General features: G+C 43.2%; 1 protein-coding gene across 3 annotated transcripts in view; it reads left to right on the top strand.

Moving 5' to 3' along the window:
* The first annotated feature begins 4755 nt into the window (after positions 1-4755).
* SALL3 (spalt like transcription factor 3) overlaps positions 4756-17642 on the top strand; it is a 26133-nt gene continuing 13246 nt past the window's right edge. For all 3 annotated transcript variants that reach the window (XM_021553361.3, XM_021553360.3, XM_021553359.3), the window contains exon 1: positions 4756-5120. In XM_021553361.3, the coding sequence (XP_021409036.2) occupies positions 5042-5120 (79 nt within the window). In that variant the 5' untranslated portion in view covers positions 4756-5041. The remainder of the gene's footprint in view (positions 5121-17642) is intronic.

Raw genomic sequence — 17642 nt, 5'->3', positions numbered from 1 at the left:
GGATTACTGGTCAGTTGTTGCAGCTTTAAGCAGAAGAAAATCTTGTTGGATTTAACCCCAGGGTCCTCAAACAGAAGTTGTGGTGCGGAAAGAAGGTGGGAAGATGATACTTCAGCCTGCCAGGAGGAGTAGGAGATGACAGAAAATAAAGCCCAAATAATTACAGGCCCCTTCGAATAAAGTTGCTGAGCAAAATAATAACTTTAAAAGACGGTAGATGGATTGCACTAAACGTCAGATCCATCTTATCCACACGTTGGTAACTTTGACGGGTTTAAGAACAACCTTGTATAAAGCATAAGTGTAGACAGAACTACTTATATGCTCTTTGTACAGTCAATCTTGTAGATAAGCTTTCTGATGGCTTTTATGAACTCCGAATAAGGATAAAATTTAAAGCAAACGCATAACTAGGTGTCGCATGAATGGAAAAAATAACTGGTTGGTAAATGATATTATTAAGCAGGCAGAATAATAACGTGTCGCTTCTGACAATGAAAGCAACATTGCAAAAGAAGAAGACGATTAACAAATTAGATTTAATTAGGGAGAGGAAAAAACACTTTTGTTTCCTATCACTAGTAAAGTATTTCGGTGGACCCAGCAGTCACGGCGAGGGGGAAGCGAGCGGGCGCTGTTTGAGCCGGAAGAAGCGTGACTGCCAGCCCCGCAACCGCGCTCCCTGCTCGCCTGCGCGCCCCTACCTGTGCGGGTGCGCACAGATTTACGCGGCTAAGAGATCCCATCCCCTCCCCCCGCGCCACCCCCAACTGCAGTGGTCGTGCTTTTTCGCAGCCCAGCTTCAGCGAACGCATCATTACATTTCTTTTTCGCCCTAGACTCCAGAAGATTAATTAAAAGGTCCGTGGAAAACTTTGCGGTGTAATGGGGAGCGAGGGAGCAGGAAGGGACCGGAGGAGACGCATATCGCTTCGTAACTTTCCACTCGCCTCCCGAGCCCGCTACACTGACAGGTTTTCCACTCAGGTCGTGTAGTAAGACTCCCCCGGCGATGTGCGCCGTCGCTGGCGGTGCGACCCGGCGGTGCCTGAAGGAGCCGGGGCTCCGCAGCGCTTCTCCGGCGGGGGGCAGCGGCCGCCCCGCTCCGCGTCCGGGGCACTCCGGCACTCGGTAACCACCGCGCAGAGCTGCCGGCTCGCTCTCCCAGAGAAAAAGTAGGAATGCGAGCGGCATTAGGGAAAAGAAAACCATAAAATGTATCACTTGTAACCCTAGAATATGTTAATGTCAAGAGATACAAATCTGGTAATTATGCCTTTCTTGCCTATAGTGTTCTCCATTGTTCATTAAATATTAAAGACGGGATTATTTAATTTTCCACTTAAAGATTCTCTCACATTCCGCAAAATCATTTTAATTTTCAGTCATTTTGATTTTACAAAGGACAAAGTTTTTGGTTTATAACGCTGCCAATGAGCTGCCTTTTTTTTCCTCCCCTCACATCGCACTTTTAAACGTTCTTCTAGAAATCGTCTGCTGCTGAGGGAACTACGAGGTACCGAGCAATAGAAAACGCCAAAGTTTTGAGGGATAGGTGGTGAGGGGGGTGGGGAATGTTACCTCACCAACAGCAACAAATCTTTTCAACAGATGACTGGATGAAAACTGACACATTTATTTCAGGTACTACAGCAATTGCGGGGGAAAATGCCTGGACGAGGGGAAAGTGCGTTCTCACTCATTCCCGGCAAATATCTCAGCCAAAGAGAGCACTAGCTAAGCCTCCTCACCTATAAAAATCGGGAAAAATGTCCCTCTCTGTTTTTGAAGAGGAAGCCCCAACTCCAGCTCCCTACTCACGGCCGCGGTGCTGCGGGTTACTTGAACGCCCGCAGATGCTTGCTTTCACCTGCACTCTGCTTGTAATGCAGCACATACACACAGACGCTCAATGTGTTATTCGTGTGAGTTGGGTGCAATAAATCCCTATTTCTGTCAGAAAAAAACCCATGCTCAATTAGTGGACTCATCCCCTCCCACTTCATATAAGAAGATTCCATCATATTTCAATCTTCACCAGGTATTTTAAACTAAACACTGTTAGTACGACAAAACTTTCAGCAAGGAAGGATGCACGGGAAGGAGATGCACTAGAATTTCTAGTCAGTAAACGAGTTTTATAATTGTGAAGCAGGCAGTCATAGCATGGAGTGTCGTGTACACATCTCGCCAAACGACAGACAAAAAAGTACAGTCGTCTGTACTTTTTGGTATTCCAAAAAGCATTGATCTGGCGTTTCGGTGTTCTCTCCCTTAGGGGTTGTGCCCGTTTCTAACGAATACCTGCCTCACAGAAGTCGCGGATGTTGTGCGTGTCCGCAAACTATCCAGAGTGGCCTAAACTGTCCCCTCTAACTTTATTTGGTTTGCCCACCAACATAAAAGCGGGGAATAAACCGAAAGCCCAGAGACAGGGTATCAGAGCTCACGAGATAAAGGGAGCTATCAGCAGGGAAAGTTTACACAGAGAAGGCTCCCAAAGAAGCCGGGGTTAGTGTGTTTTAAGGACTAGGGCTGGATTACACGGGCTGGGGTGGGGATATTAGGAGAAAATCCCTTTCACTGATCCCCGGCCCCATGCGCGGAGCTGACCGCCTCCCTCCCGCGGCCGGCAAGGTGGGCTGCGCCTCCGCGCCCCTGCGAGGGCCGGCGCCGGGCCACTCCGCCGAGCGCGGCACGGGGCGGGGGTCGGCGGGGCCGGACTGCGAATATTAGAAGAAAAAAGAAAAAAGAAAAAGAAAAAAAAAAAGAAAAATAAAATAAAAAAGAAAGAAAAAAAGGACAACAAAACGGTGGAGGGGACCGCAGGAGCCGCTGAAAGACTCCTCCCCGCCCCGAAAGCACACATGCACAGCGCGGCGCGGAGCTGCCCGACAGGACAGTGCGCACGCTGCGGGCCCCTGCGCGGTGCGGCGCCTCGGCAATCGGCGACGGTGGGGTACATCCTAGCGGCGGCTGGCTGCCATGGGAGCGGGCTGGCTGCACTCCGCGCCCGCCCCGGCCCAGGGGGAGGCGGGCAGGGACGGCCACGGGAAGCGGCAACTTGTGGCAGCGGCCGGGGAGACGGAGCTGCTGCGCGGTGGAGGGGCCGCCCGCCTCCCTGGGGGACGGACGGGGCGGGAGGGACGCGAGTCGGCGGGACGGGGCGGAGGAGGCTCGGCCCGGCTCCCCGGCAACTTGAAATGCGATAAGAGTGGAAAGCGGGGGGTGGGGGGAGAGGGAAGTCTCTCCCCATCCACCCCCCCTCACTTTTACAAAAAAGGGGGGGCCTGGGAGAAAAGCCGCTGTTGGGAAAGTGCGTACGGAGAGGGAGGCTCGGCGGCGGCGGGGAGCGGATCCTGCTGCGGGGCTGGGGGCAGCCCCGGCGGCAGCCCCGGCAGCGCAGCACGGGAGGCGGAGGAGGAGGAGGAGAGTAGGAGGAGCTGCCGTGTGACCCTCTCCGCTCCCAAACTTGAAAGTTTATCTGCCCGAAATCAAGAACGTCCGCGGTGCGCTGAGCGCTCCTTGGCACGGAGCGGAGGCAAGCGACCGGTGGAGCCTCCGCGCAGGGAGCAGCTGGCGGCGCCGCTGAGAACGAGGCAAGGCAGGGGAGGGGGGATCACCCGGCGACAACAACAGCCACCCCCACCCCCCAAAACTGGGAGACGATCCATACTATTTGCTGGAGACCAAGGGCTTGCTCATCGGCGCACACGCGAGCCCGCTGTCATTAGCTAATAGGACACACGGCTGAGCCGAGGGGGTGGGTGGGCGGAAGGGTGAGGAGTGTCACAAAAAGTCATTACAACCTGAGAGAGAGAGGGAGAAAGAAAAAAACTTCCTACCAATGGACAACAGGAAGTGACCACCACCACCAACGGGGAGTCTCTGCTTGGAGAAAGAAGCTGCAAGACAAAGAAGAAGGAAGGAGAGGTGAAAGACAAAACTGCCCAAGGTCTTCTGCGTGTGCGTGCGTGCGCTTTCGAGAGCGGAGAGAACAAAAGTCAGCCGTGAAGGGGACACAGAAAGAGCGACGGGAAAGGAGACAGGATGGAGGAAGAACTGAAGAGAAGCATGTGAAGATCAAGGCGAAAGAGCATCACAACGCCGAAAAAGAAAGCACAGCGAAAAGGAAAAGGCATGCACAAAAGTTTCTTTTCTTCCTGGGAAGAAATTACTCACACACAGAAATCAGATGCTTTGCAGCTCAACTTCTGGGGAAAGCGAGACCGAGAGCAGAGGACGCAGAGTGATGTGAAGAAAGAAAAGGGGGGGTAAAAAAGCAGAGAGCAGAAAGCAGAGCAAAAGAAACTGAGAGACGGGGGGAAAGAAAGCACGACAGACAGAAAAGCGAAGATCGTGACCTTTCCCAACAAGTGAACCTTGCACATATGTTGTGTAAAGTGTGTGCAAAACAGATTCCCTCCTGCGTGGTGCGTGTGTGCTTCTCTGCTGCCGCCTCTGCTGCCGCTGCCGCGGCCACCGACGCGGTCGGTGCCTCTCGCAGGCGGCGCTGCCGGTGCCGGGGAGACGCATCATTTGGCGGAGCGAAGCGGCTAATTGCGGAGCCCCGTCCTTCATTTACATATGCAGCCTGAGTCCGCTGGAGCCGCGCCAATCCGCGCTCGCCCCCAGCACCATTAATCGCCATGCATTATTCACAATCATAATTACTGAGCCCCATGCGCGCTGCGCGCAGCCGCCCCAGCCCGCCGCCCCGCGCACACCCCGCCGCCCCGCGCACACCCCGCTCCGTTCATCCCCCGCTCGCTCACCCGCTCACCCGCGCACTCACTCACTCACTCCCAGTTTGGCTGGCTGGTTAGCCTTGCCTTTTTTTTTTTTTTTTTTTTTCCCGGGGTGTTGGTTGCCTTTTCTGTTGTTTGTTTGGTTTGTTTTGCAACTCGACTTTTATTTGTGAACAGTTGTTTGCAGTCCCCAAGCCCCCTTCCTTCGTTCCCAGTTCCTTCCCCCCTCCTTGCCACCTCCACGTCGCTGATGCCTCTGCAAAAATCAGAGTCAAGACGGCTCAGTTAGCAGCATGTCTCGTCGAAAGCAAGCGAAACCCCAGCATCTCAAATCGGACGAAGAGCTGCAAGCAGAGGTAGTTTCTGAGCACGGTAAGGGCTCCCGTCGCCTCTTTCTGCTTCTCTCTCTCTCTCTTTTTGTGAGTGTGTTTCGGATGGAGATAGGTGAATTTATGGTGATGGTGAACATAGGAGCGCAATTACTCTGCAGCGGGAGGATGGGAATTAGAGCAGCCGGGGGAAGAGGCAGCGGAACTAAGAAGTTCGCAGTTTAGCCAAGTTTCTGCAGCCCACCCTCTGCCTTAACCAGCCCTCCCAGCAGCAACCTCCCGGCCTTCCCAGCGCTTTGATCGTGGCTGGGCTCGGCGGCGGGGCTCGGCCCTCCCTCCCCACTCACCCGGGCTGGAGCAGCTGCAGGAACGGGCGCCCCGGAGCAGCGCCTGCCTCCCCTCCTCCTCCTCTCCGCTGCGCTCCTTCTCTCTGTGTTATTGGGTATCCTCTTTTCTCCCGCTCCTGCTCCCTCCTGGCGGAGGCTCGGGGCGGACAGAAGCCATGTTCCGCTCGCCCCGCTGGCGGCAGGAAAGTTGGGCCGGCCGGGGCCGGGATGCCCTGCCCGGGGCCGAGGGAAGTCCCGCGGGCCGTGGCTGCCGGGCCCCGGGGCAGCCCCACGGCGGCCGCTGCCTGGGGATGCCCCCGTGGCCCCGGGTCGCCCGTCCAGGCTGCGAGGGCTGCCCGGCCGCTCCCCCCGTTCGCCCTGAGGGACCGGGGGGGACCCTGGTAGGAGCGGCCGGGGCCGCTCGGGTGCGCGGGGCCACAGGAGTTGGTTTCATTATTTTCGAGAGGATTCAACAGCAGCTTTTAGCCTTCCCCCCTGCGTTGCCTTCCGCCCTTCCCCTCCCGACTCTGCTGCGACTGTAATTATTATCAGTGGTAGGTGACACGGAGTGCCACCACCGCCACCAGCCCCTGTCGCGCCGGCTGTAAGCAGTGGGAGAGGGTTATTTTCTCGCCCATCCGCCATTCCTCGCTTCCTCCCCACACGCAGGCACACGCACACTTGCTTCTATGCATCTGGTCTGCCAGGCTGCTAGTGAACAAGTGTCCAAAGCTGGAGAGATTTGGACTATAGGACTGTAATCCTGCTTTATTTCCACTTTGCTGTAATTTTGTTTTCAGGAATAGGGCTGCACGGTTTTCTTCTTCCTTTTTCCTTTTTTTTTTTATTTTTTTATTTTTATTTTTTTATTTTTTAATTTCCTCAGTAGTCCCTGGCACTGCAGCATGCAAAGGCACACCACAGCCCATGCTCTCTTGTCCTGGACTAAGATGAGAGCTTCCACTTGAAAGTTTTTTCTTTTCCTCTTTGCATAGAGCCCGCTGATTTCTTAGTTTCTTGTATAACCAAGTGGGATCCCAAATGTTTTCTGCTTTCTGTGTAGGCCCCTTTATCTCCTCTCTCTTCCCCTTTGAAAAGGAAAACAAAAAAGTCCTTCTCCTGCTTTAAAACTATAATTACTCTTAAGTTGCATCTGTGGGGAGAGAAAGGCAGCAACGTTGAAGCTTGAGGAGGATTTTTACTATTGTATCTGAACTTTACAGCCCTGAAGCTTAAGGCAGCATGAATCCACTTCATAAGGTTAAAACATCTGTCAGACTGGCAAATTGTTAAGCCTCCCACTCCTTCTCAGGGTGTTTGGGGAGGCAAGGAGCAAGTCCCACACTGTCCAAAGTTGCTAAGGGGGTTCCTGCCACTGCTCCAGGAAAATCCACTTGGGTGTTGACAATAACAGGCACACAGAGAAATGCTTCCTTCTGTCACAGTGGAGGAGAAAAGCAGTGCATTTTCAATTTTTTTTTTCCCTTCAGAAGCTGTGGTCGTGTAAAAGAAATTAATATAGACAAGCAGATGAGAATTAGTATTTTATTATGAAAGCAAGATTTGTTGAGCCCATCTCTGCTGGGTTGGGCTCTAGGTCTAAGAATTTATCATTAGCATTATAAACTTTTATATGCTCTGAATCCATTTCAATAAAGGAAAATAAAACCCCACTACTTCATTATGACACTCCTGGTGAGTTAATAAATTGAAAAAAATTGTTAAACTAGGTTTTTGTTTTGTTTTGTGAATCTTATCTATGTAGCCATGTCACCCGAGATTAGAACAAGAGATATGCTAAAAAGAAACGCTTGCATATGGTGGGTAGATTAAGGACAAAGAATCTTTTTGTCATGGAAATGGTTTTTTTTTCCCCCCTTTTTGGGGGGGTTTTGTTTTGTTTACTTCATCACATAGAATTTCTCACACTTGGTTTGTTTTGTATTGCCCTCAATGACTACATGATCAAATGAATGGATTTATTTCTGCCGAATGAGAAAGACAGTCTTTCCATCAAAAGGACTACATTGCATCCCAGTGAGGAATTTTAAAGCGTTATTATTGTGGTTCCTGAATAGCACAAAATCGGCTTTCACAGCAGCCCTAAAATGCAACAATGTAAAAATACTTTTCAGCCTTAGAAGGCTGTTATCAAAATGTACTATGTTTCCTTCTATTAAAACATATTTTAATTAATAGAGTGAAACCCTTGATGGCTAAGAATTAACAAGCTAAAGTTGGGTTTGCACTTTCATTTGAGAAATGTGAACAAGGTGGAAACAGGCTACAGGAGCAGAGGGCTATCTAGTGCACATTAGTGTAATGTAAATCATTTACACATTACATTAGGAAGCCTAACGATTACCATACTTGAAAGCAATTTTATAGGCCAGATATAATGAGAGTTCCAAATCTCATGAATTAAAACACTTCTTGTCAAGTCAGTGCTCTTCGTTTCTGTTCACAGCTGTGATCAAGATATTGCTACAGTTCCTGAGTATATTTTGCAACAGGCCAAAAATAGTTCACACAGCACAAGAATATTTGTCATTTTAAGAAAGTAAACTGTTTAAGCAGTATTATTTCATATGTGTAGCCTTTCAGTTCATTTTGCTCCTTGTCTCCAAAGGAGTAAATGCAAGACTAAGCAAATGAAGCTTAGTATTAATTTAATGAAATCATGTTTCATACCACCTCTAAATAGATTTTATAAAATGAAGCATTTACAAATTAATGTCCCATAAATATAATCCCCACAGTGAAGGGACATTCATAGCAACAGAGAGAAACATGGAAGTTTGGGGTGCAGGATGGAGGACAAACATTAGGCCGGGTTTTAAGTTGACTGGTCACAGTAGAACTTTCATGCTAATGTTATCACAAAAGTTTTAGAATCTAAACAAATAATTTTATAGCCAGCTTGGGCTACAGCATTCAAACTTCACTCAAACAGGACATTATCATGGTGGTGAGAAACTGTTGGCAATCTGAAGATAATTAGTATGTCATCAAGTACAGATATACACTCGAAATAATTTGAAATTGTTAATCAAAATTGAAATGCTAAAAATATATTTTAAAATAATTTTGAAAAAAAATTTTAACAAGTAGCTGATGATAATATATTTCTTGAATAATTGCAGTGTTGAAGAGTGAACAAAAATATGTATTAAAACCCCACAATTTGAGTTTGCTAAATGAGAAAATCTGCTGGAAATCATTTAAAAACAGCAGCAGCAGGACTCAGATGACTGCCTGTAGAATACAATAATCTCAGTTTCTCAGTAAATGTAACACATTGTAATAGCTGGAATTACATTTCTAATACACTTGCCTAATTCAACAGATTACAAATTAATCATAATTGTCGAAACAATAAACATTCTTCAACTCTATTTAATTTTAAAATTAAACCATAGACATAGCATTTGTATTTTTAATGTAGGGATCATAGAAAGTATTTTGTTTGTTTGTGGGGCTTTTTTTGTGGGTTTTTTTTGGTGGTTTTTTTTTTTTGGGGGGTTTTTTGGTGTTTGGTTTGGGGTTTTTTTTTGTGCTGAAAAGTGATTTTTAGAGTGTGCAAGTGAGTTTCTGGTAAGAGTGTTGACAAATGGTGCTTTGGACTTCTTAATGTGAAGTTTCTGGTGAAGATGTATTATCGTTTAGTCTGAGGTGGAATGTATACTTTGTAGTGAACTGTGTAAAAAGAGTTATCTAATGTGCCTTTTTCAGTAATTTTTCAAAATATTGGACCTCTTTTTTCTCCCACTCTTCAATACATACAATATAGTCTAAACTAATTGATCTGTTTCATCTTGGTAAAGTGGGAATGGACTGTGCAGTTTAGGCAGTTTGGTGATAGCACTTAGTATTCTTCTGGAGTATGTACACAGACACACAGGCTCAGCTACAGCAAAGACACAGTTCAGTATGTAGCAGCCAGCCTCATGCAAGTGTGGTCACTCCATCTGCATATAGGGAGGGTTAAAACAAATTTTGAGGGGACATTCCTTCATATGAAATTGAGGTTATTCTCTATTGCTTAGACACTGTTGCATTTCAGACTTGAGAAGTCACTAGCAGCTGTCAGCACACACAAATTTTATGTGATTTTTACAAATGTTTGTTCTGAGGCAAGTGTAAGAGAAGGCTTTTTGTTTTGAAAAATAAAGGCCAAATTAGTATGGCTATAAATTGTCCCTTTGTTTAGAAATGGTAATTGAAACTTTATATAAATACTTTTGCCATTACAGTAGAGACTTCACATTCAAACTATGCAATATCTGTGTTTGTGTAATTTTAAAAATACTCTGCAATGAATTGTGTTTGCCATAAAAAGATATTTGGAATAATAAGGAAACTACAGCAAGTGGCCAATTTGCTGATGTATGTATAACAATGGAAATAGACAAAACTCGGTCAGATTTTATCTGGTGATGCTGGTCTTGAAGTCTTACCATCTCCTAGAGCAGACACTAAGGCATTTTTTTCAGAGTGAGAGGGAGGAAATTTTGAAAGGTGTTTGTTTAAATTCTGTGTAATTAAGCTATTAATATGCATACATTTAGCTGTTGAAAATTACTTTTCCTTGCCTAAAATAGAGGAAAAGCTACAATTTAAAAAATACATGGCATTAGAAAAAATGTAAAAATAAACTAATTAATAAAGAGTATTAGTGCCATCTGAAAAATATACTGAGTTATGGGAAGATTTTCCTGATATCTCTCCTTCATTTGATTTGTTGTCTGCCCAACATAGACAAGCATATCTGTTGACTATCCAGCAGCCAGGGTAGGAGTCAATCACTTTTGCTGATAATAAACTAGGTCAGGTATGACATTAAAATAGTTAAGTACTGATACAATTTCTGCAATAAAGCATATAAAAATAATTTATTTTATTATATTGCGTTTGTAAAATGAGAGTAATTGTCTATATTTTTTTCCAGTGGAAGCACTAGTAAATCTAGTTTTAGCAGTACATTCATATTGAATTTTATATATCAATGTCAATTCCGTTTCCTTTGCACTCTTAAAATTTCCCACTAAATGTAGGGAAGGTTCTCCATTAATTCAAAAAAGAGAATTTAGGCCAAGATGTACTTTTAGGAGCTGGTTCAGTTCTAGTGCTGTTAGAACTAGAGAATGCTTCTTCTTATCAAGGAAATATCCTTCAAAACCGTGAAAGCCAGAAAGAGAGATGTTTGTAATGGTGATAGAAAACCATAACACAACACGTTTGAAAAATCTGTTTCTTTTGAGCAAAAAAGTGAAAAGATAAAGATTTGAGAGAGGGGACTTTATAATTTCCTTGCTATATTTAGGGTGCAAAAAAAGTGAACACACTTGAACAATATTTATTATTATAGTGTAAGCTAAATCTTTACAAAAAGCCCTTCTGAAATCCTTATTGCCACTTTCCAATACTGGCGCATGTGGTGTGTTCCTCCCCCGCACCGCCAGCTTCACCACTCCCTCCTCCCAAAAACCTGAAATCTATCACTGGTTGCAAAAGAATCACGGAAGATATTCCCAAACCTGGGAGGCAGGGAGGGAGGCACGGGCTCGGCTCGGGCAGGCTGCCGAGCCCCTGCGGCCGCCGCGGGGCCGCGCCGGGCGCTGCGCGCTGGGTCCCACCGCGGGCGGCCGCGGCAGCTCCGCCGGGGAATGCCGGCCCGAAGGTGGGATCGCGGAGCGCCAGAAAGCTTCCCCAGGTCTCCTCTCCCTGAGGGTGGGTAGTTAGAAGTGCTTTGACAAGGCTTGCTGATTTAACCTTTGCCTGCTTTGCCCTGCCAGGGGTGGCCACTAGATGTCAAGCTCATAATACAATTAGTACATCTGTGCAGTTGACCTTGGCAGCATGGTTTACCACTGTTCTGTTAAGTGTTAACACTGAATTTGAGTGTTAACTAGAGATCCCTCGGAGTTTGCTACATGCTGTACGGCTTATCAAATGCCCATCTAGTTCAGCACAAATGTTTACAGTCCTTAAAGTAGGAAAAAGGTTTTCTTTTGTGAAGCCCATCATCTTGAGCTGCTTAATTAACCCTGCAGGTGCTGCCGTATTTTTGTTCCAGAAAATTAAAGTCAAGTCATCATTTAACATTTCAGGAGACCCCTTCTCCTGGTGCCATTTGATAGCTTTCATTTATGAATTTGTTGATGCACTACTATCCTTGAAGCTGGAAATTATGAAAGCTAAAGGATTTGTCTAGATTGTTATGGCTTTGCTATCCTGGGCAACACTGCAGTGCATGGAATGGTGAAAGACCAAAATGACTAAGCTGCACAACTGGCACTGAACTGCACCAGGTTTGCTCTTTCAAGTACTCCTGGTTGTGAATAATTTTACTCAAAGGAGCCCAGAACTCATAAGTTCAGTTTTGAGATACTTAGGAGATGCAGGATTCGGTCCTCACATCGGCTCTTTGTCTTGCAAGCCTCCAAAACCAAATTTGTCCTCCTTTCCGTGCTTTTTCAAAAAATTATTGACTAATTCATTAATTCATGCAGGGTGCTAAGAGTTGTGTAGTTTAAGATGTAGTTAATTATGCACTTTCCAAGGAAAGTGATGCAGAATCCCTATGAATCAGATGCAGGATCTCCCTCTCTCATCTAGTTTATTTGGTTTGGTTTTCAATTTTTTTTCTTATCAGCTGTGTTAGAAGCATTTACCTCAATTTTATTGGTGTTTTTTTTAGGATTACTAATAAAACTTGATGCATTCCAAATAAACTTAGTTCCTACAGACACCCACGTTATTTGTACACGAATTCTGGCCAACCTGAAATTATTGTACCTGTGCCATAACAGCCAACCGAGTAGCTGTTTATATGACTTTGAAAAACATAGCACAGGTCTTATTTAATATGAATCTTGCACAGATATTGCAAACAATTTATGAAGCTTGCATCTGTTCCACATCTGCGTCCACAGAGAAAGGCGCCAGTGTTTGATATAGTGAAGTGCTTCGCTGCACAGATTAGAAACTGCAAATGTTTTAACCAGAGTACAGTCAGTGCCTGTGCCACAGGTGGCTGTTACTCAACAAATTCTGAGGTTCAGGCTACTGAATAGATCAAACCGAGTGTGCCAGGTCAGCACCGGGTTTTGCATAGCAAGAGTGCCCTCCACTGTTCAAATCCATACTAACAGCTTTTGTGGGCTGAGAAAAAGGACAGAAATTTTTTCTTTTTAGTCTGGAATTTCTTCTACATTGTTAAACACAGTAGGGGTCTCTATTTGTCTCCTCCTGTTTCACAGCTTGGGCTCAGTATGTGATAATTCATCTTTCTTTATGGGATTCAAAGCTATCATAAAGAGTTAAAAAGAATTAATTTGCAAAAAAATAAACGTGTTCTAACAATTTAAGAAAACTTTCTTTAACAGCTCCGTCAACTGTAAGAGATGACAGAGCTAAGGAAAACGTAGTACTGTTCTTCTCCAGGATCAGTATGTTGCCACAAGGCTACTGTTTCCAAATTAATATATTTTTTAAACAAATGTATGGGTTTTTGTGGGGTTTTTTGTTTGTTTGGTTTTTTTTTTAGTATATGTTGTTACTTTATTTAATCTGTACTTGGGGAAAAATAAGTATTCTGATGATAGGAATAGTAAATAATTGTCCTGTACCTGTGCACTAGGCTCAGAATTTTGTTTATAATAATGCTTGTTTAAATATACAAAATGCTGTGAGTTGCACTTGGAAATGATTACTGGATTTGCATGTGAGAGCTTTTTCTACATCTGTCTTTATAGTTAGCAGACATTTTACTTTCAGCTGATGCTAACATATGCATTTTTTCTGAAACTTCTCCACAGTTTCTACACTGCTTCTCAGTGTATTTTATCTTCCTGAAAGAAATTACTACATTTACAACATATTAATTAACTCTCTATTATAGAGTTCTGAATGTAGAAAAAAATAGCAATTCATTGTTTATAGTCTAAAAAGAAGCTTCAGAAAATATTTTACTCCCACATTTGCTGGATTCCTTTATAAGTCTGTTTTGTTTGAATGCTTCAGGAAGGTATCAGCAATTTAAAATATGTACAAGCCTAAGGAAATGTTGATTCTCTTACTTGATTTTACCCAAGTAAATCACACATAATTTGAGGATTCCATGACATAGAGTAACAGAAAAACAAAATACTGAATAACCAGCGATAATTTTGTTGTTATAGTCCTTATTTAATATAATTGAAAAGGCTCTGTTCAGTTAATTTACTTGTGTGGAACTAGAACTGATTTAAGATGGGACAAAATTAAAAGATTCTGGAGGAAAAATTAAACACAGTATTTGGTTGGGGCTTTCTCCAGACTGGAAGCTGTTAGTCCTAAGTAAGGCAGTATTTAGCAAGCAGCATACATTTTAAGACTTAACCTGACTAGCATGTGATGCTTAATTTCAGTCTGTTTCACAAAAGCAGATAGCAACAATTTTGAAGCACCCATTTGTTATATTTTCCCTTCACATCATGTAAGAAGCTCTCCTCTCGCACAGAGGAGAAAGATCTATGCCAGCAATAAAAATTTAGAACTACTGAAGCCAGGTATACAAATCCTCTGTGTGTGTAATCAGAAGTAACTACTTTTTTCTCAACTCTGCACATTTTCCAAAGGTGACTAAAAGACCCACAGCACCATTTGAGCCATCTTCCTTCTCCTTGGGCACTGAGGAAGCAGGCCAACACCATCCTCCTTGCTCCTGCCCGAAAAGTGTTTGGCGAGTACACTTAGTTAAGGGCACAGAGCAAAGCCTCCTGGCATCAACCCCTTGTACACCCCACACTGAGTCACCAGACCACCTGAACAGCTTCAGGTATCACCACCCCAAAGTGCCTTTCTCAAAATGCCTTTCTTTGAATTTCTGTGGGCTAATTTTAGGGCCAGACCTTGGTGGTGCAAAGTGCTAGTTCTGCTGGAGCCACGGCGGATCCGTGAGCTGGTACCTGTTCAGGAGCTTGCCTTGGGTACCATCTGAGGGATGCTGCCTGAAATTTTTCACCTGTTTTCACAGGGGGAGCTTGATGTGCTGTAATTCATTTTGCATCCCGTAGCAGCTTCAGATTAGTCTGTTAGCTGTTAGACCACTAATGAGAAAAAGAAAATAATGGAGAGGTTATTAGTGGCTGAGATCCTGACTGCTTGACAAAACTCCCATTCAACACCTTTTGTGAAACTAAGAACTGCAAAATTCAACTCATGTCTGTAATATTAAGCAAGTGCTCATTTAATTCCACCAAAGTCGTTGAAAATCTTTACTGTATCACATCTTCACTGTAATAAACAAAATTATTTTTCTTCTTCAGAAAAATTTAAAGAAAAGAGATTAGGTTCTTTACTACCTAACAAATTCAATCACTTTGTAATACATGGGGGAATGAAAACAAGTGTAAAGCATAAATAAATGTGGAAAAATTCTATGTTTTCCTGCAATAGATATATCCAGCGATTAAAAATAAACAAAATTAATTTGTATCTTAATATTTTAGCATTTAACATTTTTCATATTCTGAATTAGTGATTAAATTTTGGTATAGATTTCTGTCATTCATAAAGTGAATGAGTTTTAACAAGGAATCAAAAACAGCCTTTCATGTAGAATGCTTTTAAGCTTCACTCCCTGTTGAATTCAGTGAGGACTTACACTTCAAAAGCAACAACAAATACAGTGCCTTAGTGCTTTCATATCAGTAAGCACTACTGAAAGGGATGTTAGAAATGGCATTTGTGAAATATGGAGGCAATGTCCATTTGTCCAGTACAGGTATATATTGCAAAATATTTATCAGCTGTTATTTTTAGTCTTTCTTGTTTCACCCTCGGAAGTGCTTGTTTGCATCTTTCAATCCTATAAAATTCAGCACTGTTTCAGGTGTGAGTAAAGGCTACTCCTTTGAGTAGGACTTGCTGGATTGAGACTACAGGCTGTCATTGTGTGAAGCATCTTTGTATCCTCAGCATACTGTACAGCAAAGTGCCTTCACCTGTGGCAAAGCAGCATTTACTTTCATGCTGCTCGCCTGCTTGTCCAAGGAAGTGAAGCTTTGAGAGAAATGTGTTTGTTTGTTTGTTTGTTTTTAAGCCAGAATAATTTATCCTAAATGGAGAGCGCTGTGATGAGATTCGTAGTATGTCCAGTTTGAGGTTGAACTGGAAGGAAGAAAACTCCTAGCAGCTCTTTGGTATTATTTGAAATATTTTTCTGAAGGAATCCATAACTATTGCAAGGCAGATGGGTGATGAGGTGAATGAACTTGGATAGGTCATTGGAAAAGTATTCTCACTATTTATAAGGTAGGGGAGTTTAGGAAAGGAGAAATGCAAAATAGAGCTGTAGGTCCCCACTTAGTACAGGCGGGAGCCTGGTCCCCTGAGACAGCACAAAACTAACCATTTGTTTCATTGAGAGCAGAGCTGAGCACTGAATATCCAAGAAATAGCTATACTGCTGTATTTCTCATGTACTTTTTCACAAATTATATTTTAAATGCAAACTACTGTCTCTTTGAGTTTGAGAACAAGTACACTAGCCTGCTTTTTAATTTGAAATGCTGTACAGGACCACATAAATACGTCCTGGCAGTGAGGTTGCTTTGGAAAGCTTGTGTTATACATACTAACTTTGACACATGGAGATCTTGAGACTGTCTTCCAACGCATAAAATAAGTGGTTACTATACAGTGTCTGAAACAATTAGCTTTCTGGTATTTGATCAGCTCATTCTAGATCAGAGGACAGCCATATTTGAATGGCTATATTCTCTGAACCCATCACTAATTACTGAAACCTTTCATGTGAGGTCTGTTTAGAGAAAGTTCTCCTTAAACAAAAGAATACCGATATATAGATAAAAGCTGGATGGGGAGCTACAGTTAGCAGCTTCTTTAAGGATCAATCCTCCTTTGCAATCACTTAATAGCAATATTGGAAAGTAGTAGCTGTAATAACAATCATAATCATAATCATGGCAACAACACACAACTGCCAATGTTTAGAAATAAGCACTGGAAAATGTTCCTGGTGAAAGCCTCTGGAGAAACGACATCTCTCTGTGCATGGTTGATACTACTAACCAGGACACTTCATAGATTCTGAGCAAGGACCAGAGAATCTGTCTCCCTGACTTTTAAAATGCAAATCTGTAATGTAAATAAGGATTTGTTTGAGTTGTCTTAGTTCAGAAAGACTCTGGAGAGAGGCAAGTGTGTTGGGTGTTGGATGCTTTGCTGCTCTGTACTCTGCATGCTTTCACTTTGTGAGAGCTGGAGCACACACCAAAAATGTGGTTTGTAAACCTGCTTTTTCACTTAATTCACTTTGGGAGGCTTTGGGATTTTCAATATATGCTTTAGGATACCTGCTGCCAGTATGCATGCTTTTTTCTGTGGTGAATCATGTTATCTTCTGTGATATTTTTGTAACACAAAGTGATGGTTGTTACAGAAGCATTTACCATTAGGATTAGTCTAGTATTGTCTAACAACAGCTATATATTATCGATCTTAACCCAAACAGTGTAACAGTTTCAGCACTTCATGCTGAAGTCTTAAATAATTCTTGACTGTTTTGAATTGCATTTTATTACCCCTCTCAAAAGAAAAATAAAAAAAGATGGGGAAAAAACAGTAGTATTTAAAGATGTGTTTATTTTAACTTGTAAATGCAGTTGAATTTTGAAATTAGAAAATTTTGCATTCAGCAAAATAATTTCTTAATATCAGCAATATCATTTCTTAATAGAAAATGCATGTCTGTTACTTAGTGGCATATATCACTGGATACATGAATGTATAAGTATGTAGTGGATATACTGTCATCTTTAAATTTTTTGAAAGGTACAGTTTTGGAAGGTACAGGAAAATAGTAAGTTTGAGAGGGTCTCAAAGGCTAGGAAACAATATTTAGGTCACAGGTTTATCACCTTTATCAGACAAAACTCCCCGCTGAAATCTGTAGGGCGTTTTTAACTGAGCAAATACTGAAAGATCTGACAGGCAATTTTGTCAAAAGTGATTTTATAGTTAATGTTCTTTAAAAATCTATTTTTTAAAAGCAACCGGAACATCTCAAGATTGCACTTTTATTTTCCACCTTTTTTTTTGTAACTGTTTTTGTTGAAATTATAAGTTCTCAATTTCTTGGCAATTTATTTTTTTTATGCGTTCTCTAACAGTTACAGGTATGTTCATACCAGAACATGCCTCAAGTTTTGTTCATACTAAACATGGGGTAT

This window comes from Lonchura striata, chromosome 1 (assembly GCF_046129695.1).
Source record: "Lonchura striata isolate bLonStr1 chromosome 1, bLonStr1.mat, whole genome shotgun sequence".
Lineage (NCBI taxonomy): Eukaryota > Metazoa > Chordata > Aves > Passeriformes > Estrildidae > Lonchura > Lonchura striata.
The sequence above is the reverse complement of the archived record's forward strand: the minus strand, read 5'-3'. Positions and strand labels throughout refer to the sequence as shown.